We start from the raw sequence: 25,942 nt of genomic DNA, 5'->3' as shown, positions 1-25,942 counted from the left end.
AAATCTACGTTGGTACATCCCATCTCTCCGGAGGAAACAGAACAGAAAGTGAGTGTGTGAATCGATACAAGGTACATAGGAAGGAAAACTGTCGTAAAAGCATTTTTTGTAAGGAGGCTCGTCATCAGCCAGAACATACAAAAAGAAAACAACAAAATCATTGCAGTACCTTGCCAAGCATAACACAAACCAATGCATCGAGGTTCGTGGTCGCCATTGCCCTCTATAGTTATCTGAATTGACAAATACACCTTCCAAAAATAAATATTTCGAGGAGGTTCATCCCAGATTTTTTAGTCATGTATTGATTGCTTTTTCAACATAGAAATTGGAATATTTGTAAAGTGGCTTAGGTGGTGACTCTTGAAATAATATATTTTTGGACAATAAGGTATTTATTTATTATATGTAGTAGGTCTAATATGGAGGTCTTCTGGCACCCTGCCTCACAACCAGAAGCTCTGGGTTCAAGTTACATTCGTTGGTACTCAAAGGCCAAGGAAGGTGTGTTCATAATGTGTAGTGGTCTGTAAAACATATGGTAGACAGTAAGAACGGGAGCGTCTCCCCATCAGTCAGAATGCACAAAAGGAAACCGCAAGCCATTGTAGTAACTTGCCAAGCGTAACATGGACCAACACATGGAAGCCCACGGCCGCCAATGCTCTCTTAGAGTGAGGTACCTGTAGTTGGTGCTTAGACAGGTGATGTTTTTTTTAAATGGGAGCGGGTTGGTTAGAGAAAAGAAGAAAATGCTGAATGAACAGAAATACATGTCCATATGAGTTTACTTATTTACACTGTTTATTTTAATTGTACGGAATTCATATTACAGCAAACGTTCCAACACATGTATTGCTTTATTAAGGTAATATTAGCATTCATTTCAGCAATTCAGCATGCAAGCCACCAACCCCGAGGGACTGGGACCAACCTTGATCTTCTGTCAGTCCCACCGTTACACATTGTTTGACGTTACACATGAATGGACAGAATTTGAAATTCCCAGATACGTTGAGAGTGAAGAAAGTTTTAGCAATTTTTAGCATTGTTATATGGAGACACTTTTGATTAGTTCAAACTGACATCTTATTCTTATTGTATGAAACATTTTCAGTCCGTCATCCACAAGAGGACAAGTATTACATTTGCAAATAATCAGTCAATTCCTATTTCTCAGATGGAGTGCATTCGCACTGATTTCAAAACACTTTGGAATTTCAATACTTTGAGGCCTACTTTAGAGCAATTAGAAATTATTATTTTCAGTTAAAGAACTCAGTTGAGCATAGTATCACAATATGATTTAAACCCTGAAGATTTACATGAATGTTTCCTTAAATAAACAAGTGCCCAATATTGATTTAAATGCCACATTTAATACAGAATGATAATATACTTACATATTTAAGATATTAGTTTCAGGACATTCAAGACCTTTATCTGATAACTTTGCCTTCTGTCTGCAGCAAACTGTGGGTGCTGGCTGAGGTGAGCAGGAAATCGGCCATAACTCTCATGCGGAGCTGGATGCTAGTCGGGTCTGGGGGGGATTTTAAATGGGTGCTATGTCCAGGGCATCACAGGAATATGGAGTGAGACAGAATTTAATGGGTATGGACAGTCGGTGGTGCAAGAAGAAACTGCTCTGCGTCTTCCCGGTCCATATCAATAAAACTTGTGTATTTTTGTGGCCATTTTTGTCGGTGGCCTGTGGTAATTTCTTGCAAACTTCAATTTCCATCCTTAAGCAAATTTATGTTTGTTCCAGGAGGCCCAGCTACTCGCTTACTTACAGGTTCCCCTGAACATCAAATGGGCCTCAGACATTATCATAAAATGGGTATCTGTAAATTAAATATCCCCCCCCCAACTCCCCTACCTTTTTTTTCACAATGTTAATCGCACTGATAGAAATGGACTGACACAGATTGCCATTTTGTCATCAAAATTATAAAGTGATTTATTGCCACAATACAAAAAGTTATAGCCAAGGCCTATTTAACAATGCCATAGTTTACAAAATACAGAAGATTAACTCCATAATATTTCTCTCTCATTCAGGTAAAATACCTGGCATATGACATTAAAGATCCAGTTCCTTGTCAAGTGATTGCTATCCAATTTTGTTGTCATAGTCTCCACTCCCAGCACTTGGGAAGAAGTAGAGTGGTCTGACTTTCATGGCTGTGAATTTCAGAGAGTACCACCAGCCTGTCCAGGTGTACCAGAGAATTCCATTATCATACTTTGCAGTGTAGTTGCCATGTCGATAGTATTTTCCATTCAGGTTGGTGCAATGGCACCTTTGATTTTGTGTAAAAAATGAAAGGCATTGATTATTAAAAATATATTTTAATACAAGCATGTATCAAAACAGGTTACAGCAAATAAACACCTCAGGAAACATACTTCCCAGCAATCAACTATACAGTCTGTACAGATTTTGTTCCTGTACCACCTCCATGCCGCCGCCGAACAGCCCCTCAAACATAGTCAACCCCCCCCCAACCTTTTCTCAAACCCCCCTGCGGAGCCCCTTAACTCATACTTTATTTTTCCAACCGCAGGAAGTCGTACAGAACACCCAACCAAGCCGCTACCCTTGGTGGCGATGCTGACCACCACTCCAGTAAAATTCGCTGCCATGCAATCAGAGAGGCGAAGGCCACATCATCGGCCTTCCTCCTCTCCATGAGCTCCAGCTTCTCTGAAACCCCAAAATATCGCCACCAAAGGGTCCAGGTCCACCTCCCCCTCCACTATCCTGGCTAGACCACGAACACTCCCGCCCAGAATCTAAAAAGGCGAGCATAGTTGCAGAAATGTAACAGATTTAGTTAAACAAACAAGTTGGACTAGAAATGCATCTTAGCGGGTGATACTGGCTTGGCCAGCCAGTGTATGCAATGCCTGATATTTAATATTAGTGATTGGTTAATGGGCAGCCAAAATGATATTACCCATTTTGCATCACTGCCTTGGATGAATTGCAAACCTCTTATGTTCCCGTGGAGTGAGCGCCTTCTTAAACCGCTGTAGTCCATGACTGGAATTTCCAGATGTTCTCACCAGTGTGTTTTTCTGGTCACACTGAGGGTGAACCCTTGCCACGTGCTCCCCGGGAAAGCCCACTGAGACTAGCAGGGGCCAGAAGGTCCCACCACCATCCAATGGTGGGCCACCACCACTGCCGCAAAACACGCCGCACGGGGCATGTGGAAAATCCCACCCCGTGACTGGGATTCTAGGCTCCAGAGACCAAGTACTCCTGCCAGCAGAAAATTGGGACTGTGCCCCATTGGTGCTCGGAGCGTCACCGGGGTGGGATTCTCATGGCTCGACTATGCAAAAATGTACACAGTGCCGAACATGCCGGTTTCCCTACACCTACTGTGTCAGGCCGCCATTTTGAATGGGCTCCCTGATTCCAGAGACAGGCTCCCCCTACTCCCCACAATGTTGAAAAATGGAGCACCCCCAAGGAGGGTCATCCTCCCACCCCCACCGAGTGGGATCCAAGGGGTCAGCACATTGCTCACATTTCCCTCTGCCACTGCCAAGCTGCAGATGGAGGGTCCCCCAAGGGTCCTATGGTTTGGGTGGGCACAGGCAATGGGAAGGGGCTGATCCCAGAACCCTCTCCCAGATGGAGGTCCTGTGCTGGTACTGCCCCTTCCAGCCCTGGACAACCTGAAGATCACCCTTGACATGGTGATCTCAGGCAGCCCTTTATTCAAGGTCTTCATCCTGGTCTGACCTATTTAAACCCTGAAGTGGCCTTCTCACTCTGAACTGGTCTGCCTGACAGCCGCTGAGCAGACCACACAGCTCAGTGAAGAATCAAGCAGGGAACAATTTCATTTTCCTCACATCTGCTCCTCAGCCTTATGCTATTGAAACTGCTGCTTTTTGAAGTGTCTACCCACAACACGTACAAAGGCTTGAAATCCCCTGAGATCCTTTGAAATGCTAAGCATTCATTCAATTTCACAGTGCAGTATCTTTAATATGCCTTTGATTGACAGTTTAATGCTGCCAGGAGGTTTGATTATTTACCATTCCCTTTACGCTTGACTGCATCCAAATTACCCTCCATTGATCCTGATTTCAATGTTTATAAGCATTCTTGTTATGATTGCTGGCTGCTGACCACTTCAAAGCAACTAAGTGGTTTCACTTCCTCTTTTCTAACACAGAAACCTTCATTGTTGAAGTGTCCAGCAGCTGTCAATCATATCAAGAATGTTTATAAACCTTTTAAAAATCCTTTTAAAAAACCTTTAAAAAATCAATTACAAAATCCTGCTTCTCTATGGTTTTGGGTAGGGCATTCTATGTCCCAACTATGCACAGTGTAAGTGAAGAACATGTCTCTGACAAAATTGGGATAAAGCAGATCTCCTCGAGTGCATTAGTGATTCTGCAGGGACAGGTTTGGTGAACGACATTATTAAGCTCCACCTAGTGGCAAACGTATATACCTACCGGCACGACTGTGTGACAGAATGACAGCAGCAGTGCTAACCATAGTGCTAACTTGTGCTCTACAATTCTAACAATATTTCATTGTTACTGGTTCTGCTAACAAAGAACAATTGACTTGAGATTCTGTTGGTTTAAATTGAAAGAAAAGGCTGCCTAGGTTAAATAGTTATTTGCATTAAATTTGCTGTGACTGTCTTATATGGGCAACATCATTCTGTCTCACAGTCGTGCCGGTAGCTATATACGTTTGCCACTAGGTGGAGCTTAATAATGTCGTTCACCAAACCTGTCCCTGCAGAATCACTAATGCACTCGAGGAGATCTGCTTTATCCCAATTTTGCCTGAGATATGTTTTTCACTTACACTGTGCATAGTTGGGTTATGGAATGCCCTACCCAAAACCATAGAGAAGCAGGATTTTGAAGTGATTTTTTAAAGGGAACTGGATCACCATTTCATAAAGTATGGGGATGAGTCAGGGGATTGGGTCTAAGTGGCTAGCTCTCTGAGTGACGGGCTGAATGATTTGTACCTGTTGTATCATTGCTATAATTTTAGGGGACATTAAAGCCAAACAGAGTTCTCTCTTCACCTGAGGTCCAGACCTATGCATTCCCAGCCAAGGTCCTGGGATAACCCTCTTTAAATGTATAGAGGGTGCAGAAAATGGGAATGTTATATTAATGCTGTAAAGAAAAATGCTTGAGGGCTGAGTCTGAAATAATAGGCAGTATAATGTGGAAAGCTGCTGTACATGATCTGTTATATGTAACTTTATTCTGTTTTGGGCATGCTCACTGGGTACAAAGACAAAACAAATGACATGCCATCTTCTGCTGCGTCTGACAGTGGGCTCACCATTATTTGGACAATTATGACCCACTACATTTTCCAGCCACAATTCTTCTTTCTAGCAAAGAGTATATGTGTCTTCATATACAGTATTGCATAAATAAATGTAATGCTATACCTGTTAAACCACCAACCAGATTTACTTTCATGAGAGCAGCTCCCCTGTAGGTATTTGTCATTGTCTTGGTCTGAAGTGCTGAACTGCATCCCTCTGTGAGAGGCAGACCACTGCACCTCTGGGTTTGAGCCACCAGCCAGTGCATCCCCTGCATTTCCATCATAGGTGCCAAATGTTAGCCTGTATTTATCCTGGTTTAAGTACAAAAACAAAGTGCATCAACAATAGCACGTTCACTGTGTGATTAACTTAACTGGCAAACCAATTGAAAAATAACTCCATGTCCATGACCAGTTTCAACTTCTCTCACCTTTTCATCTGCAATGCTAAATTTTTCATAGGTAGCATACCTCCTTTCTCCATTCCAGTCAGTGAGGTCAATCTTTAATACATACTTTCCTGCAAGGAAATAATCACTGGTCAAAATGTCTAGTTTGTGATTATTAATGTTTCCAGAAACTGTTTTAAGCTGCATTATATTCTTTTATGTTCCCTAGGGCTGGCTCAGCCCTTCAAAGTTGAATATGCTCTTACCGGCAGCCAGGATTTGGTGTATCTTTTCATTTCCGAGCCAATATTCGTCCTTCCTCTTCTGAAATGTTCCAAAGCCTGATTTATAGTCATCCCAGCCTCTGGGGAAAGTATGAATTGCAAAACCGGCACAGATAACTTAATCTTGTTAAACAACAAAATGTGTTGACATCTCAATTAATGTTGTCTTTTTTCAGTTAAGTGCAGTTTACAAGTAGTCATTTTGAACAACAATTGGCATCATTAAGATACATGTTGGTAATAAAATACATTTAAAAAAAACAATTGACATTGTTACAGTGATGAAACATCACAAGGCTCTTCACAGGATCGTTATTATAAAATTCACGATGCCCAAGAAGGTAAGTTAAACTGTATTTAATAAACCAACACAAAGTAAGAGCCACAACGTAGCTTACAGTCCAAAGGTCCCAAGGGGGACCACAAATCACGCCGGTCCCTGTCTCGGCCGACTTTTATAAGGTGGATTTATAAGCCCCAACTGGGCGGGCCTCCGCCCACTAGAGGGGGAGCGATATTCCATGAGTGCCATGGAAAGATCAATTGAAGTGAGGGCCATTACAGTTCTAAAGTAAGTCACTGAGCTGTATAAGGGGATATTAGGTTGATATTAGCTTGATCAAAGAGATAGCTTTTAAGAAGTGTCTTAGAAGAGGAAAGCGAGGCAGAGGACCGAGAGGTATAGGGAGGGAACTTCATAGCTTGTGATCTACCAACTGAAGGAATAGCCACCAATGGCAGAGCAATAATTTTAAAAAAAATTTTGTTTAAAACAAATTTGTAACATTTCCAGAGAGATCACAGGGCCTATGCAAAGGGCCTTAACATAGTGAAAACAAACAGTGGGAAAGAATAAACATGTTAACAAAACATTTCCCCTATCAACTCAGTTTGCCATGCCCCACGTGTTCAATTAAACTAACGTGGCTCTAACCCTCCCCCCCCCTCTTGGGTGCTGCTGCTATTGGTTTCCTGCGCCGCTCCCTGAGAGTCCGCAGCAACTCCCTCGGGATCCCTCGACACACCCCCTTTTGCCCCTTAAGTCTCCTCTGCTCCCCTTCCCATCTGCCCCCCTAACCTCCTTCAGGGGGTCCCTCGACACCCCCCCCCCTTGCCCTGTAAGTCTCCTCTGCTCCCCTTCCCATCTGCGCCCCCTAACCTCGCCCAACCCCCGAGGCCTGACCTGCCAGGCCAGCCCCGCGCCTGGCCCTAGCCCGCCCCTCCTCCTACTCTCCCTGGTGCCCCCTGACCTACGCTAGCTACGCTGACTCCTGCACTTGGCGCCTGTCTGTCTCCTACCCTAGCGCTCGGGCCCTCCCCTCACACACCAAGGACCCATTAACCTGATTGTATCTCCCTGTGCCCTTCCACGTCCCCTGACCAGCCCCTAATCCATCCCCCTCTCCGAGGCCCCGATCTTCCACCAAAAGGTACCAAGCGCAGGGCCCCCTTTGCAGGGTCCCTCTCTAACACCGCCCCCCCCCCCCCCCTCGATGCAATCTCCCACAAACACCCCACACAGTGCACCCTCCAGCCCCCGCTCCCTGTCCTGGCTGAAAACAATCTTGGATATAACATTACAGTACAGGATAATCTAACAAACCGCCGCCACACAAAAGCTCTGAGAGCCCAGAGTCCCTTAGTTCAAGTACAGCTTCTTCTTTCAAGAAAATAAAAATCACTCCTAATCAGAGTAAGTTAGGTTAACAGACCACTGCCACTGTACAGCACTGAAAAAACTAAGTGCCCTTTAGTTCAAGCCCAGCTTCTTTTCTTTGATAAAAGTCCAAACCTGCTCCGGTGTCTCAAAATAGTAGTGGAGTTCCTCAACGTAACCCACAGCTTCGCAGGAGACAGCATTCCAAACCTCAACTGCTTTTTGTCGAGGGCTGCCTTCACCTTGATGAATCCTGCACGCCTCTTGGCCAGCTCCGTTCCCAAGTCCTGGTAGATGCGCACCTCGCAATGCTCTCATCTGCTGCTCCTCTCCGCCGTGGCCCATCGCATCACACGATCCCTGTCGGCAAGCCGGTGAAAGCGGACCACCAAGGCCCTCGGTCGGTCGCCCGTCCTGGGCTTCCTTGCGGGGGCTCTATGCGCCCTATCCAACTCCAGGGGTCGGGGGAAGGCCTCCGGCCCCATCAACGCCTCGAGCATACCCATCACGTATGCGCCCACATCCGACCCCTTGCAGTCCTCGGGGAGGCCAACGATCCTCAAATTCTGCCTCCTGGCTCTGTTCCACAGCTCTTCAAGCTGCTCCTGCATCCTCCTCTGGCGGGCGTTCAGCTCTTCCACCTCGTGCTCCAGCTCCGCTACCGTGTCCGCCTGGCTGGAGAGCTTCCCCTCGACCTCCCTGAGCGCCTTCTCCTGGACCGCCTGTGTCTCAACCATTCGGTCCATTACCGCCCTCATCGGGTCCAACGTGTCCCTCTTCAAATCGGCGAAGCAGTTCTTAAAAACTCCATCTGCTGCTCCCTTGGCCAGTGAGCCTCCCTGGTCCCTGCCATCAGCCCGGCCTGGGGTCCCCACTGCTCCCGCTTCGAGCCCTGCTGCTCCACTCGACCACTTCTGGTCCAGCTGCTCATACCCCGGGGGGGGGGGGGGGGGGGGGGGGGAGCCTCTTCACTATCGTCTCCTCAACCTACCAGGTCGCAGGTCCCGCAAGAGTCTGTTTAACAGGTCCGTTTGCCCATTGCGGGCGGGAGCGATCCGACCTGCTTCCTCGAGGGCGCCACCAGAAGTCATGGCAGAGCAATTAGAAGATAAAGTCGCCGTAGTCCCAGATGACCTTTAAGGGGGAAGAGTTGACTGGTGGTGATTTAAACCCAAGGTTCACCACATCTCAAGTGAGGAGCAAGGTTGAGAAGACGGGGATGAATAACCTCAGCCTGTGCGGGAATTGAACCCACACTGCTGGTCTTGCTCTGCATCACGAACCAGCTGTCCAGCCAACCGAGCTAAACCAGCCCACAATTATACTGCGGAATGCACAGGAGGCTGGAATTAGAGGAGTGCAGATACCTCGGAAGGCTGTGGAGATACCACAGTTGGGGGAGGAGGAGATTACAGAGAGGCCCAGGAGGGATTTGAAAACATGGAGAAGAATTTTAAAATTAATACTCTAATAAATACTGTGAATGCTGGAAATCTGAAATAAAAAAATAAACAGAAAATGCTGGAAAATCTCAGCCGGTTTGGCAGCATCTGTGGAGAGAGAAACGGGGTTAAATGTTGAGTCCATGTGAGTGATATGGACTAAAAATGTTAATTCTGTTTCTCTCTTCACACATGCTGCCAGACCTGCTGAGTTTACCCAGCTTTGTCTGTTTTTATTTAAAATTAACAGGTTGCTCATCGTAGAGCCAGCTTGGTTGGTAAGTGCACCCAAGGGAGGTAGGAGAACAGAACTTGCTGTGAATTAAGACACAGGCAGAAAAATGTTCGAAGACATCAAGTCTCCGGAGGGTAGAATGTGGAATCCAACCAGGAGCACATTGGTATAGTTGAGCCTAGTGGCAAAGACTTTCAAACATTAGTTACACTCACAATCTCCCTATGTTCTATGATTTCAAAGAGCTAATTAACTCACCAATAAGTTAAACATTTCCTGGTGCTGAAGATTTGCCTGATATTTATAACACCAATAATATTTGGATGTTTTTAACATAAAAAGCATCCGTCAGTTATCACACCTTCATTCTATAATTAAGGTTAATGGGAGAGAATTATCATAGAATTTACAGTGCAGAAGGAGGCCATTCGGCCCATCGAGTCTGCACCGGCTCTTGGAAAGAGCACCCTACCCAAGGTCAACACCTCCACCCTATCTCCATAACCTAGTAACCCCACCCAACACTAAGGGCAATTTTGGACACTAAGGGCAATTTATCATGGCCAATCCACCTAACCTGCACACATCTTTAGACTGTGGGAGGAAACCGGAGCACCTGGAGGAAACCCACGCACACACGGGGAGGATGTGCAGACTCCGCACAGACAGTGACCCAAGCCGGAATCGAAGCAATTGTGCTATCCACAATGCTACCGTGCTGCCCCCTTATACAGTCCTCGTTCAAAATGAGAGTTCAAAATTGCTTTGATGAACCCATGTGAGTTGTTAAAAATACGGATTGGTAATTCATCATAAGGGAGGAGATGGTAAAAGATATTTTTGTAAGTTAGTCAGCAGTATTTTAGTAAAAAGATAAGGTTAATTATGAGTCAATTATGTATAAGTGGGGACATTTTACATTTAGTATGTCACTAAGGATGCAGTATTAAGACAATACTTTATTTGCAACTAACCAGTACTGGGACTAATCACAATGTTAAGTGCACAAGGGCATTGCCATGTGAAAATAAAATGGTGTTCTGCAGTGAAGATTGAATGTGCCAGGTAAATTAATATTCATCAGTAAAGGCCATTTGGACATTTGCATGCTGCAGAGTCCAAATGGAGTCTAAATAAGACACTTTTTATTTGACAATGTATTAATAGTTGGAAGAAAGATGCAATGTAAACCAGATGGTTTCAGTGTATTGAACTGAACATTTTCAGAATTACTTTGTGTTTTATTTACCACTTAGAAACATTTTAAAATTATGGACATGCATAAGATGGTGGTAATTTGTAAAATGAACAACTTAAAATAAATGTACAGTTTGCATTGAAAATAAAAGACCCAGCCATAAGAGAAAGAAGAGAGCTGGATAAAAGGAAAACTGGTAAAACTAGGTATTCTGAACGGAGCAGGCTAGGAAGTCCGTGTAAAAATTGAGAGGAATGCCAGGGGTGTCATGCTTGTTGCCTTCCCACCCTCTACTGGTGTTTTACCTGCTGCAGTCCCAGTAGTAGCCACAGCTCCAGGTGGCACTGCTGGGATAACCTCTGACTGGCTTGGAGGTGGGACATCCTGCCTCAGTGGGGTGAACAAGACTGCAGGCAATTACATGCCTGAACAATGTAAAATTGAGTCATGGCTTCTAGGGTCAGTGGAGGTGACATTGTCCCTGACTTTCCAGCTAGCGGGCAGGGCAACCGGCATCATAGAGAAGCCTGGCCTCTGAAAGAGAGGAAGTAGAACGATTGTAGAATCACTGGGAAGGTCTCCCTATTGAGTCGTTTGACATTAATCTACTTAATTTACCTGTTAAAATTCACCTTGCCATTACTGCGACGTTGAATAACTGTCCATCCACCACCATCTGACATATCACAGTATGCAAGAAATGGTTCAGCAATAGCTTTAGGCTTAATTCTGTAATATCCACTTGTGATTTCGCCATTGTTGAAAATATCAGAACAATCTGCACAAAGTGGAACTTTGTATTACAATCAATTCATGTAAATACAAAAGTTAGTAAGCCATCATTTGTTTCAAGCCATGTTTCAAAATAAAGTGTTTGTAAGTTAGGTGATGGGTGCTACAATGTATTCTCTGATGGAGCAATAAGATGCAGGTTTTCAACACATTTTTTTTTTTGTTTAGAAAATATTTAATTGAAGCATTTGTAATTTTCACAGTTTTCAGTTTAACACTTTAACATTCCTTAAACAACCGCGCAGGCCGACACACGCAAAAAATCTAAAAACAACGTCCACTACTACCCCCGCCCTATTTCCTAACCCCCCCCCCCCCCCCCGCCGGCTTACTGCTGACATTCAATTTTCCTTGAAGAGGTCGATGAACGGTTGTCACTTCTGGGCGAACCCCTGAATTGATCCTCCCAAGGCGAACGTAATCTTTTCCAGCCTGAGAAACCCTGCCATGTCGCTGACCCAGGCTCCTGACTTTGGAGGCTCCGAGTCCCTCCATCCCAGCAAAATCCGTCTCCAGGCCACCAGGGAGGAGAAGGCCAGAACATTGGCCTCCCTCCCCCCCCTTGGCCCCCGGACCTTCTGATAGCCCAAATATTGCCAATTCTGGACTCAGAGTCACCCTCCCTTCCAGGACCTCTGACATAACGTCCGCAAGTCCCTGCCAGAATCCCTTCAACTTCGGACACGCCCAGAACATATGTACATGATTCGCCGGACTTCCCCCACAGCGTCTGCACCTATCCTCCACTTCCTCAAAAAACCTGCTCATCCGGGCTACCGTCATGTGGGCCCTATGAACCACCTTGAACTAGATCAGGCTCAGTCTGTCACAAGACGAGGATGAATTAACTCTCTTCAAAGCCTTTTCTCGGCACATTCTTTACGTGTAATTCGCATGCACACCCACCATCAGGGGGGAAAACAGGCAACAGGTTCAAGCTCCGTTCATGGAATTATCACAACAGAATTAAGCAGCATGGACTCTGTTCCAATGGCTCCCAACAAACTATTTGATGAAGGGAGTGTTGAGCAGGACAACTGGAGCCAGAAATGGTTTACTCTTGTATATCGCAAATGAAGGAATGGGTTTACAGGTCTATAATGTCAGATCTGAAAATAATGGAGAAGCTGCGCTGAAGGCCTACAGATTCTCCAGATAGACAATCATTGAAGTTTGCCAAAAGGTTGCTGGTGAGAAAAATGTGTCTATGTCTGGAATTGCATTACCTATCGCTCGGCGGCCCCGGTGGTTAGCACAGCTGCCACACAGCGTCAGGGACCCTGGTTCAATCCTCACCCCAGGTGACTGTCTGTGTGGAGTCTTCACGTTCTCCCCATGTCTGCGTGGGTTTCCTCCGGGTGCTCCACTTTGTGTACGTTAGTTGAATGGGCCATGCTAAATTGCCCCTTAGTGTCCAAAAGATGTGCAGATTTGGTGGGATCATGGGGTCCCAAAACAGGTTTGGTGGGATATGGCGGGGTAGTGGCCTAGTACGGTGCTCATTTGGAGGATCGGTGCAGACCTGATGAGCTAAATAGTCTCATTCTGCACAGTTGGGATTCTGTGATGGCCATAGTTGACCTGAAATATGTTCCTCCCAGACTGATTCCATTCATGCGCAATTTAATGAGGGGTTGGAAAAGTATGTGCTCACACGGAATGAAGGTGTTACTGATCCACTGGAATCACATGCTTATCCATTACTACAGGTATACGGAACAGGGAAGTGATTGAATAACTATTTAACAGTGGCACCTCTACTAAGATTTTAGTTTGATTGGCTGCACTCAACTGGAGGTAAAGGTGTAGCGCAACAATTACTCACTCAAGTCGAGAAGTGATGAAGTCAATCGAGGCTTTATTAAGCAAGACTTGTTCCTCAGCAGCTCAGTTACAGAATGCGGCTGCTGGGAGAACCCGGACTCTTATACTCCGCCTTTCTGGGCGGAGCCAACAGGCGGCAGATCCAACCAGGACCCGGGACTACCCCTAATACATACCACCACAAAAGGTGACTTGAATTCAGCATTGTTGCTTCAGCTTTATAGGTGTAGAGCAGCCTCTGACCAATTTGTGCTGCATTCAGACTGTCATTAAATTTGTTGTGGGACCCCAGTTTCAGACAGCAAAAACTCCGGCAGGTTCTTTTATGCTTTACATTTGTGCTAATCAAGTGGACCCGCTGTCAGTATGTACTTGCCCACCTCCTGTTTGCCACCCCAAACCACCTGCACCACATTACCTGTGGCCTTGACTTACCCACAGGCTAGCTCAGTATCCAAATTGGCCGAAATTTGAAAGCCCTATGTCAGCTGCATCATGGTACACAATTTGTGCCTGCAACTGACTGGATTCATTCCACAGGTGAATTTATAAAGGTTTAAGGGCCTCTGTTGTTCGGATCCATGAGTTCAGAGTGCCAATTAATGAATGTCCACAATTGGCTGCTATTGAATGTAGAGCCCATTATTAATCTGTTGATCTAAATATACAAATGAAGCCATTGAAAAGAGAAAAACAGTTTTAGAACATAGAACATAGAGAAAAATACAGCACAGAACAGGCCCTTCGGCCCACGATGTTGTGCCGAACTTTTGTCCTAGATTAATCATAGAATTTACAGTGCAGAAGTAGGCCATTCGGCCCATCGAGTCTGCACCGGCCCTTGGAAAGAGCACCCTACCCAAGGTCAACACCTCCACCCTATCCCCATAACCCAGTAACCCCACCCAACAATAAGGGCAATTTTGGACACTAAGGGCAATTTATCATGGCCAATCCACCTAACCTGTACAAAGTCCAGTAAGTCCAGTTTTCCAGTGATTTGATTCACAGAGAGCAGAAAGAGATCATTGAGCACCAGTTGCCTCTACCAGCTGTTTGAAAGATGTTATTCACACTCCTTTTATTTGATCCCGTAGCCATGCAGTAACTACCTTTTTCAGGCTGTTGTGAGACATCAGACGTGATCTTCGTGGTTGCTCTACATCACAACAATTCATAGGTGATGATCTAAAGTATTTTACCACTTGCTCAGTATGAGTGACACATGAGCGATACTCTGTGTGGATCTCACCTGTAGCCCTGTTAAAGGCTGGGCTCTGCTTTGCTTTTTCTCATCATCTGAATTCCTGCCAGATTTGGATATAGAAATGTAGAAACATAGAAAATAGAAGTAGGAGGTGGCCATTAGGCCCTTCAAGCTTGCTCTCCCATTCATTAGGATCATGGCTGATCATCCAATTCAATAGCTCGATCCTGTCTTCCCACATATCCTTTGATCCCCTTCATCCTAAGTGCTATATCTAACTGCTTCTTGAAAACGAACAATGTTTTGGCCTCAATTGCTTCCTGCGGTAGTAAATTCCACAGGCTATTTGTGATTTGTTTTCTAACATGTGTATTGGGGAAGAGTGGTGATGACTTTGAGCCAAATGTCGTCATTATGGAAGCTGTATTCAAGTGCTGGTAAAACAGGTGACACCCAAGCCTTAGCTATGAAGCCTTTGCAAGGGTATCTTCACTTGAGACAACTTTATTCCCTACAAGATGCACAATTCTTGCTGTAAAGTTGCCAAGATATACAGATGTGCACTGCTTGGCTGACAAAAGCTCACAAGCAGCAGGTATCACAATGGCATTCAGAGGAAACTCTATTTTATTCAATATTCAAAGTTTGATCACTTTAGGTGGGGAATTGTTGTTGGGGTGTTGTTTATGTAAGCATGTTGGCTGGGGTTTCTTTGTTGTGTGGTTGCTTATTATGTTAAAATTTATAATATAAATGCCTCAATAAAATATTTTCCAAAAAAACAGTTTGATCACTTTAAATATACAGTAATTCTGTAAAAAGCCCCAATGGTTGACATTTTGAAAATTGGACCTTTCATTTCGAACATATTTAATTATATTTGTGTATTTACCACGGTGATATGCAAACTGGTGTGAAGCATTGGATTGTAATTCAGTGTCTTGTTCATTCTTTTCTGTTTTAGAGTTTTCCTTTATCCAGTGGGGATTAAATCTCTTTAATTTCTCCAGCCGCCATTCTCCAAGCAAAAACTCATTTTCCAAACGTTGTAACTGATATCGAAGTTTGGAGACTTCAATTATGCATATTTCATTGTCCTGTCAAAATGAAAAACATAAACCTGGAAAAAATTTCGCAAACATAACTGCCAACACTTTTCTTGTCTCTGTGGAGCCATCACTGCAGCTGTTACATTGTAATGCGCAATAAATGCAAGTTAAAAAGTGAATTAGACATAGAATTTACAGTGCAGAAGGAGACAATTCGGCCCATCGAGTCTGCACCAACCCTTGGAAAGAACACCCCATACCTCCACCCTATCCCCGTAACCCCACCTAACCTTTCTTGGACACTTAGGGTAATTTAGCATTGCCAATCCACCAGATCTGCACATCTTTGGACTTTGGGAGGAAACAGGAGCACCCGAAGGAAACCCACGCAGACACGGGGAGAATGTACAGACTCCGCACAACAGTGACACAAGCCGGGAATCGACCCAAGCCTGGGACACTGTATCTGTGAAACAACTGTGCTAACAACCGTGCTACTGTTCTGCCCATTCGGGATTCTTCTGGATATTGAAGTAGCAGGTCTGGAATCAGTCTGTTCTTCGAAGTCTGAATCGTGTTATCGTTTTTTGCTGTTAGAGTCTATCTAATGTATCTGAATTACTCGAGCAATATCCTGGTACCATGTTATATTCCTTGCCTTTTCCTCCAAGATAGCCAGATATGTAGTGTTGACAAAGAATATAAAAATAAGAAGTTTGAATCAAAACAAATTTATTTTACACTACTAAACTTGATTAGGTTTGCACACTTTACTGAGCAACAGATACTAAACTAATAATACTGAATCTGTAGTACAGTAATCAATATTCTCTCTAACTATTAAACTACACTATAACTTTAACTTGACCTCGTGCAATATCTCTACAATGAATTCTCACTCTGCTCTCATCAGCTTCTCATCATGTTCTCCCAGAATTCCTAGAGATGCTGCCTTACATACAATAACTTGCGAGATTTCCAGCAAGGAGGGCTGTAGTTTGAGAATTTAACTTGAGTGGGAAGCATAAATAAATACATGAGGAAGTAAAGAGTGGAAGGATACTGGGAATTCATGCTACAGTTGCATAGAACCTTGGTAAGGCCGCACAAATCTGGTCCCCACACTACCAGAAGTATGTGAAGGCTTTGAAGATGGAGCAGAAGAGGTTTACCGGGATGTTGCCTGGTCTGGAGGGTGATGTTGCAAGGTCTGGAGGGTGATAACTCTGCGGAGAGGCTGAATAGACTCGGACTGTTTTCATTAGAACGATGGAGGTTGAGGGTCGACACGATAGTGGTCTACAAGATTATGAGGGGCATGGATAGAGTGGATGGGTAGGACCCTTTCCCAGGGTGAAGGGGGTCAGTCACCAGGGGGCATAGGTTTAAGGTCCATGGGGCAAGCATTAGATGAGATGTTCGAGACAGGTTTTTTTACACAGAGGATGGTGAGTGCCTGGAATGCATTGCCAGGGGACGTTGTGTAAGCAGATACATTAACAGCGTTCAAAAGGCATCTCAACAAATACTGCAGCCTCCTACATACTGCTCGATAAGCCCACGCTCTCCATTTACCTTTGGAGAAACAGGGGATGAAGAGTCCTCCTCTCTCTCTCTCTCTCCTCGTGTGGTCAGCAGGCACCAAACCGCAGCTCACCAAGACTTTTCTCTTCTCCTGACTGCAGCTTGCATTACTAGTTCTACCCTCCCCTCTCAAGATCTTTCCCTTAAAGGGGAAGCACGTATAATACAGGGCTTCCAAGCTCCAGTGGGAACTGAGCACGCCAAATGCATAAAGGCAGGGTTGACAAGAAAATGTTAATGTAATTACGATATTGCTTCCTGCTTAAACTACCCAAACTCACTGTCAACTAATGTCTGCCTTGTTATCATTCCACTCGATCAAGCACAGACGAATCAAACCTCTCTATAAGACGCAAGTCAGGGCTGTGTGAGTGCAGCTCCAACAATGATCAACAAACTCAACTCTATCGAGGACAAGGCAGACCATTTGACATGCAGCCCTTCTCAAGCATCCACTCTATCTATCACCGACAGATCATGGCTGCAGTTTGTAACATCTATAGAATGCAGTGAAGCAACAGGTTTCTTCCACAGACCCTGACAAACCCGTGACACTTCACTGCCCAGAAAGGGGAGGGAAGCATGTCCATGGAAACACCATCAATTTCAGATTCCCCTCACAGCCGCACAATACCCAGTCTTGGAAATAAATCACTGCTCCTTCATCTTCACTGGGTTCAAAACCTGAGACTCCCTATGCAACAGAGTTATAGGAGTGCAATGATTCTAGAACAAAGATCAAAGAACAATACAGCACAGGAACAAGCCCGTTGGCCCTGCAAGTCTGTCATGATACCACCCTTTGCCAAAAACCCTCAGCACTTCCTTGTGCCGTATCCCTCTATACCCATCCTATCCATGTGTTTGTCAGGATGCCTTTTTAACGCCGTTAATGTATCTGCTTCCACAACCTCCCCTGGCAACGCGTTCCAGGCACTCACCACCCTCTACATAAAAAACCTGCCTCGCCAATCTCCTCTAAACTTTGCCCCACGGACCTTAAACCTATGCTCCCCCTCCACCCTGGTAAAGTGTGCCTGCCCATCCACTCTATCCATGCCCCTCATAATCTTGTTTTTTTTAAATAATAATCTTTATTGTCACAAGTAGGCTTACATTAACACTGCAATGAAGTTACTGTGAAAAGACCTTAGTCGCCACACTCCGGCACCTGTTCGGGTACACGGAAGGAGAATTCAGAATGTCCAATTCACCTAAGTGCACATCTTTTGGGACTTGTGGGAGGAAACCGGAGCACCCGGAGGAAACCCACGCAGACATGGGGAGAATGTGCAGTCTCCGCACAGACAGTGACTCAAGCTGGGAATCGAACTTGGGACCCTGGCACTGTGAAGCAACAGTGCTAGCCAGGCTGTGGACCTCTATTAGGTCACCCCTCAACCTCTGTCTTTCTAATGAAAACAGTCCGAGTCTATTCAGCCTCTCCACATAGCTAACAGCCTCCAGACTAGGCAACATCCTGGTAAACCACCTCTGTACCCTTTACAAAGCCTCCACATCCTTCTGGTAGTGTGGCAACCAGAATGGTGTGCAATATTCCAGGTACAACCTTACCAAGGTTCTATACAGCTGCAGCGTGATTTGCCAGTTTTTATACTCGATTTCCCGCCCAATGAAGGCAAGCATTCCGTATGCTTTCTTGATTACCTTGTTCACTTATGTTGCCACCTTCAAAGATCTGTGGACCTGCACACCCAGATCTCTCAGTCTTTCTATATTCCTAAGTTACCAAAATGCATTACCTCACATTTGTCTGGATTAAACTCCATTTGCCATTTCTCTGCCCCAGTCTCCAACCTATCGGTGTCCTGCTGTAACCTCTGTAATCCTCAACACTATCTGCCACTCCACCAACCTTGGTGTAATCCGCGAACTTACTAATCAGACCGGCTACATTTTCCTCCAAATCGTTTATGTAAACCACAAACAACATGGGCCCCAGCACAGATCCCTGCAGAACACCACTAGTCACAACCTTCCATTCAGAAAAACACCCTTCTACTGCTACCCTTTGCCTTCTGTGACCGAGCCAGTTCTAAATCCATCTTACCACCTCACCTCTAATTCCGTGTGACCTCACCTTTTGTACCAGTCTGCCATGAGGCAGCTGGTCAAAGGCTTTACTGAAGTCCATGTAAACAGCGTCCACCGCCCTCCCCTCATCAATCATCTTTGTCACCTCCTCAAAAAACTCGATCAAGTTAGTGAGGCACGACCTCCCCTTCACAAAACCATGCTGTCTATCGCTTATGAGTCCATTTGTTTCCAAATGGGTATAAATCCTGTCCCTGAAAATTCTCTCCAATAATTCACCTACTATTGATGTGAGGCTCACCGGCCTATAGTTTCCAGAATTATCCCTGCTACCTTTCTTAACAGTGGTACCACATTAGCTATTCTCCAGTCCTCTGGGCAGGTTCATCGTGGGCAATTAGGAATGGTCAATAAATATCGCCCTTGCCAGTCATACCACACCCTCAGAATTATTTAATTAATTCATAAATTCCTTTAGGAAAAAATAGTTTTGAAAAGATAATGTAGTTCGACACACATACCGAACCTCTGTGAGCTGCTAAACTTTGATCCAAGAAAAGTAGAAAGGCCAGTAGCATCATGGCATCCAACATTGGCTACCTATAAAAGATATATTTTAATCTTAAAAAACATTGGTGTCACAAAAGATTTGTGGAGTAACTTTCCCTCTCATTTTCCACAACTTTCAACCTCTGATGAGACACGTTGGAGTAGGTTATTGTCTTGATACCCAAGCATAAAACTGGTGTTGAGAACTGAAGGCCCATTATATTTATTTGAATCAAATGATAGTAATAGATGACCAACATGCTTTAGCTTTGGGGAGGCACGTTATAAACTGACATTGTTGAATGAAGTTTAGGTGTCTCTGCAGAGAGACCAAATCAACTCTGCTCAATGGTTGAATAAACTTGGCTTGTTCTCACTGGAACGAAGGAGGTTGAGGGGTGAACTGATAGAGGTCTACAAAATTATGAGGGGCATAGACAGAGTGGATAGTCAGGGACTTTTTCCCAGGGTAGAGGGGTCAATTACTAGGGGGCATAGGTTTAAGGTGCGAGGGGCAAGGCTTAGAGGAGATGTACGAGGCAATTTTTTTTACACAGAAGGTAGTGGGTGCTGGAGCTCGCTGCCGGAGGAGGTGGTGGAAGCAGGGACGATAGTGATGTTTAAGGAGCATCTTGACAAATACATGAATAGGATGGGAATAGAGGGATACAGACCCTGGAAGTGTAGAAGATTTTAGTTTAGAAGGGCAGCATGGTCGGCGCAGGCTTGGAGGGCCGAAGGGCCTGTTCCTGTGCTGTACTTTTCTTTGTTCTTTGTCCAATGGGTGGAATTTAGTGTGGTGTTCTGGGAGCAGGCAATGTGGCGGCCTGCGTGATTTAATCAGGTGAGAGCTGAAATCTTGTCTTCCCAGCAGCAGGTTGAGTTTTAGGGATTAAGCCGGTGGCATTTAATAATAATAATAATCTTTATTGTCACAAGTAGGTTTACATTAACACTGCAATGAAGTTACTGTGAAAAGCCCCTAGTCGGCACATTCCGGGTACACAGAGGGAGAATTCAGAATGTTCAAATAACCTAAAGGCACATCTTTCGGGACTTGTGGGAGGAAACCGGAGCACTCGGAGGAACCCACGCAGACACAGGGAGAACGTGCAGACTCTGCATAGACAGTGACTCAAGCTGGGAATCGAACCTGGGACACTGGCGCTGTGAAGCAACAGTGCTAACCACTGTGCTACCCTGCAGTAGGTTGGGACTTATGACAGAACCTCTTTTCCAACATTTGTATTACATGAATACGCATCAAGTTAGATTTTTTCCAAATTAAGACCAATCTTCAAGATTAAGTCAGCAGAGAATGGAAAACTCGTGGATGCCGATTTACAACTTTTTATTCTTTCACAGGATGTGGGCATCACTGGCTAGACCAACATTTGTTCCCCATCCCTAAATTCCCATGGGAAGGTGGGAGTGAGCCACCTTCTTGAACTGCTGCAGTCCATGTGGTTTAGGTACACCCATCGTGCTGTTAGGAAATGCATTCCAGGATTTTGCCCCAGCGACAGTGAAGGAACGGTGATATATTTCCAAGTCAGGATGGTGTGTGGCTTGGATGGGATATTTGTTGGTGGTGACATTTCCATGCATCTGCTGTCCTTGTTCTTCTAGATGGTACAGGTGCTGGCTTTGGAAGGTGCTCTCGAAGGAGCCTTGGTGAGTTGCTGCAGTGCATCTCATAAATGGTACACACTGCTGCCACTGTTATTTGGTGTTGGAGGGACTGTATATTTGTGGAATACTGTCAATTTAGTGGACTGTTTTGTCCTGGATGGTGTCAAGCTTCTTGAGTGTTGGAGCTGCACTCATCCAGGCAAGTGGGGAGTATTCCATCACACTCCTGACTTGTGCTTTGTAGATGGTGGACAGGCTTTGGGGAGTCAGGATGTGCTACTCACTGCAGCATTTCCAGTCTCTGACCTGCTCTTGTAGCCACAGTATTTATACGGCAGGTTTTGTTCTGTTTCTGGTCATTGTTGACCCCCAGGATGTCAACAATGGAGGATTCAGCTCATGTCATTGAATGTCAAGGGGAGATGATTAGATGGTCTCTTTTAGAGATGGTCATTGCCCAGCACAAGTGTGGTGGGAATGTTACTTACCACTTATCAGCCTAAACCTGAATGTTGTCCAGATCTTGCTGCACATAGACACAAGGACTGTTTCAGTATCTGTGGAGTCGTGGCTGATGCTGAACATTGTGTAATTGAGTAAAGAGTGAACATCTCCAGTTCTGATCTTATGATGGGCATACCGGAGCAATTTTCCACATTTCTGGGTAGACGCGATGTTGTAGCTGTGCTGGAACTGCTTCACTAGGAGAGCAGCTAGTTCTGAAGAACAAGTACTACTCATAAGTTCATAAGATATAGGAGCAGAATTAAGCCAATATGCTCATCGAGTCTACTCCACCATTCGATCATGGCTGATTTCACCCTGGCCTTAACTCCATTGTCCTGCCGTTCTCCATAACCCTTCAACCCATTACCAATTAATCCACCGTATTCTGGGGTAGTGAATTCCGCAGATTTACAACTTTTTGGCAGAAGTAGTTTCTCCTCAACTCTGTTTTAAATTTGCTACCTCACATCCTAAGTTTATGATCTCTCATTCCAGAATGCCCCGCAAGAGGAAGCATCCGCTCCATGTCTACTTTATCCATACCTTTTATCATCCCTCAATTTGATCTCCCCTCATTCTTCTAAACTCTAGAGCGTATAGGCCGAAACGTAATTACACCAAGGCCTCCAATGCCACTACATCTTTCGTCAAATAAGGGGACCAACACTGCGCACAATACTGCAGGTGTGATCTCACCAATGCCATGTATAGTTGCAACAACACTTCCTTACCTTTATATTCTATTCCTTTAGCTATAAATGCCAACATTCCATTCACTTTCTTTATTACTTGCTGTACCTGCATGCTAGTTTTCTGCGACTCATGAACGCAGACCTCCAGATCCCTCTGCACCGGAGCACCCCAAAGTTTCTTCCCATTTAGATAATATGTTGCCTTACCATTTTCCCAACCAAAATGCATGGCCTCGCACTTACCCACGTTAAACTCCATCTGCCACATTTTGGCCCACTCTCTTAACTTATACTCAAGTACATGCACAATATCCCTTAAACACTATTTTGAAGAAAGACAGAGTTGTCCCTGACATCCTGGACAATGTCTGTCCCTCGATCAACATCACAAAAACAGAGAACGCGATCTAACGGAAGAGGTTCTACATGTTATTTCTGGCGGGTTTTGCTGGGTGTTTCCCACCGGCCTGTCCCAGACCACCCAGGAGACTTCAATGGCTCAGGAGAAACCCCCCCCTTCCCCTCCCTCCCAGGTGCTGTCCTGCCTGGTCCATGTTTGTGTGGACCAGTACTGAATGGCGCCCAGCTGAGACCGGTATAGCCGGGGAGGCCGATACATCGTGGGTAAGTACGCTTAAGTTGGTTTGAAATTGTGGGCGGGATTCTGGTCGTGCCACCCCGCGGCACTTGGGTAGATCCCGCAGGGCGACATGGCTGCCGGGAAGCCTGCGGGAGGCCTCACCCAGCATAAACTGGTCACATAACTCTCCCGGTCGGGCGCGATGTTTGTGAGGGTTTAGCACAGTGGGCTAAACAGCTGCCTTGTAATGCAGAACAATGCCTGCAGCGTGGGTTCAATTCCCGTACCGGCCTCCCCGAACAGGCGGCGGAATGTGGCGACTAGGGGCTTTTCACAGTAACTTCATTGAAGCCTACTTGTGACAATTATCATTATTATTATTATTACTAAATGTCATTGAATAGTGGTGGGGAACTCCCTGAAAAACCCACCACAAATTAACTTGGAATTTTTTGTGGCGAATCGCGCCCCCTAATTTGGTATCTGTGAGAATATTTTAACGTTAATCCCTGTTTAGCCTATTTGATTATGTCACTGCACTTGAATGCCTGGAGATCCCCTTTACTTGGTGCCAAACTTACCTGCTACCTGGAAAGCGGAAAAGAGAGGCATTCGAGAAATGTTGGAAAATGTCCTTATATCTGCACTTATGACAGTTATCCTATTATCTCGGAGCATTTGTGGAAGAAGGGCATGGGTGAGCTGAAAATAAAGATTCTATGGGAGGCAGTGGTGTTGTCTCTGGGCTAGTAATCCAGAGACCCAGGATAATACCCTGAGGTCTCTGGTTTGAATCCCACCACGGCAGATGGTGAATTTTGAAGCTTGTTCTGGAGGGAAGCAATGTCTGGTCGCAGTAAAACTGGAAACAAAGGATGCGCTAGGCCAAGACTCGCTCTCCCAGAGCTGATCTCATAGCGATATAAAAATTAGGAGCAGGAAGAGGTCATGCAGTCCCTCGAGTCTTCTCCTCAATTCATTATGATCATGGCTGATCATCTAACTCATTAGCCTAATCCTGCCTTCCTCCCATATCCTTTTTGCCCCTAGTGCTATATCTAACGGCTTCATGAAAACTTGCAATGTTCTGGCAAATTCCACAGACTCACTGCTCTCAGGGCGAAGAAGATCTCCAGTTCCCTGTCAGTCGCATCCATTGGCTGCTGCACAAGGGCCATTATGTGGAGCGGCTGGGTGCTGTGGCTCCCGTCTACCTGGCCGCCGTGCTGGAGTATCTGAGCACTGAGATCCTTGAGCTGGCCGGCAATGTGGCCGGGGATAACCATACGACCCCCATCATCCCCCACCAGCTATATCTTGCTATCCACCCATCCCATGCCCCCCCATCCCCTGTCCCCATCCCCCACCCCCCAGATCCCCTACCCCATCCCCCATCCCCCGCCCCCCTGCCCCCATCACCCCCCTGCCCCCACCCCTCCCACCCCCCTGCCCCCCCAACCCCCGCCCCCCTCATCCCCTGCCCCCCTATCTCCCGCCCCCTCCCGATCCCCCACCCCCTCCCCCCATCACCACCCCCTCCCCCCCATACCCCGCCCCCTCCCGCATCCCCCTCCCCATCCCCCACCCGTCCTCCACCCGTCCCCACATCCCCTGCCCCCTCACCTGCCCCCTCCCCCCAAACCCTCCTCCCCATCCCCTGCTCCCTCACTCCCCATCCCCATTCCTCGCCCCCTCCCCCACCCCCTCCCCCTCCCCACCCCCCTCCCCCTCCCCATCCCCCCTTCCCCGACCCTCCCCAACCCCCCGCCCATTCCCCCATCCTCTGCCCCCTCCCCATCCCCCGCCCTTTCCCCCCATCCCCTGCCCCCTCCCCATCCCCGCCACCTCCCCCCATCCCCCGCCCTCTCCCCCCTACCCCACCGCTCCCCCTACCCCCACCGCTCCCCCATCCACTGCCCCCTCCTCCCCATCCACTGCCCCCTCCCTCCCTCCCATCCCCTGCCCCCTCCCTCCCTCCATACCCCGCCACCTCCCCCATCCCTCCGCCTCCTCCCCATCCCCCGCCCCCCAATCCCCCGCCCCCCCATCCCACCCACCCCCTGCCCCACAACCCCCGCCTCCCCATCCCCGCCTCCCCACCCCCCCCATCCCCCCTCCCTGACCCCCTCCCTCCATACCCCGCCCCCTCCCCATCCCCCCTCCCCCTCCCCGCCCCCCAATCTCCCGCCCCCCATCCCACCCATTCCCCGCCCCACAACTCCCGCCTCCCCATCCCCACCTCCCCGACCCCCCTTCCCGACCCCCATCCCCCAATCCCCTGCCCCCCATCCCCCGCCCCCCATACCCCCACCCCCCCATACCCCCATCCCCACCCCCACCCCCGCCCCCGTATCCCCCACATCCCCCATCCCCCACACCCCAACCCCCATCCCCCATCCCCCGCCCCCATTCCCCACCTACATTGACAGCAGTTTTGATAGCCATTTTATCGCTGATCTATTTCAACACATGGAAGTACAAGTTACATTGCCATTTACTTGTTGAACAGAAGCTCCTGTGATGCCTTTAACTCCTCAGCTGTACTGAATTCAATAATGTTCCATCAATCCAAACAACTTGTAGCTGTTTTCTTTAACTGTTAACGTTACCACTTAGCAGATTTGCTAACTTGCTGAAAATGGTCCTTGATACCTTAAAAGCTCGGTCATAATGCTTTGCAATAGCTATGACACCAAAGTGCAAACAAATAATGGTAAAGATTTCAGTAAATTGGAAAAGCAGTGTGCCTTTCCTTGTGATATAGCATGATTTAAAGCGTAGCTTGATTCAAAACAATTTATGCAGCAATCAAAGACAGATAACAAAACTCACCCGAGCTGTGGCAATATCTCAAGCAGTTGCAGTATTCGCAAAGTGCTGTCTTGTGCTTGGAATAACCAAGAATGGCACTAAAGTTGTTGATATTAC

The 25,942-nt window shown here is 46.4% G+C and overlaps 1 protein-coding gene across 1 annotated transcript; it reads right to left on the bottom strand.

The window, feature by feature from the left end:
• Positions 1-786: 786 nt before the first annotated feature.
• On the bottom strand, positions 787-25,942 carry fgl1b (fibrinogen like 1B). Its single transcript, XM_072477080.1, has 8 exons — positions 25,847-25,942; positions 19,576-19,654; positions 15,259-15,463; positions 11,162-11,321; positions 5,994-6,091; positions 5,770-5,858; positions 5,460-5,650; positions 787-2,306 (listed from the first exon to the last, which is right to left on the bottom strand). Exons 2-8 carry the CDS (start codon positions 19,645-19,647, stop codon positions 2,117-2,119), a joined length of 1,005 nt encoding a protein of 334 aa, XP_072333181.1. The 5' UTR covers positions 19,648-19,654; positions 25,847-25,942; the 3' UTR covers positions 787-2,116.

The sequence above is a fragment of the Scyliorhinus torazame genome, chromosome 15 (genome assembly GCF_047496885.1).
Source record: "Scyliorhinus torazame isolate Kashiwa2021f chromosome 15, sScyTor2.1, whole genome shotgun sequence".
NCBI classification, from domain to species: Eukaryota; Metazoa; Chordata; class Chondrichthyes; order Carcharhiniformes; family Scyliorhinidae; genus Scyliorhinus; species Scyliorhinus torazame.
This window is presented reverse-complemented; position numbering and strand designations above follow the sequence as displayed.

What these genes read in the sequence shown, in the direction of transcription:
- fgl1b (XM_072477080.1), bottom strand. Translation starts at nt 19,647, where the DNA reads ATGTTGGATGCCATGATGCTACTGGCCTTTCTACTTTTCTTGGATCAA. An exon ending in GGCAAGGTGAATTTTAACAG is followed by an intron (nt 6,092 to 11,161) that starts GTAAATTAAGTA and finishes TACTTTCCCCAG; the next exon opens with AGGCTGGGATGACTATAAAT. An exon ending in ACACCAAATCCTGGCTGCCG is followed by an intron (nt 5,859 to 5,993) that starts GTAAGAGCATAT and finishes ATTTCCTTGCAG; the next exon opens with GAAAGTATGTATTAAAGATT.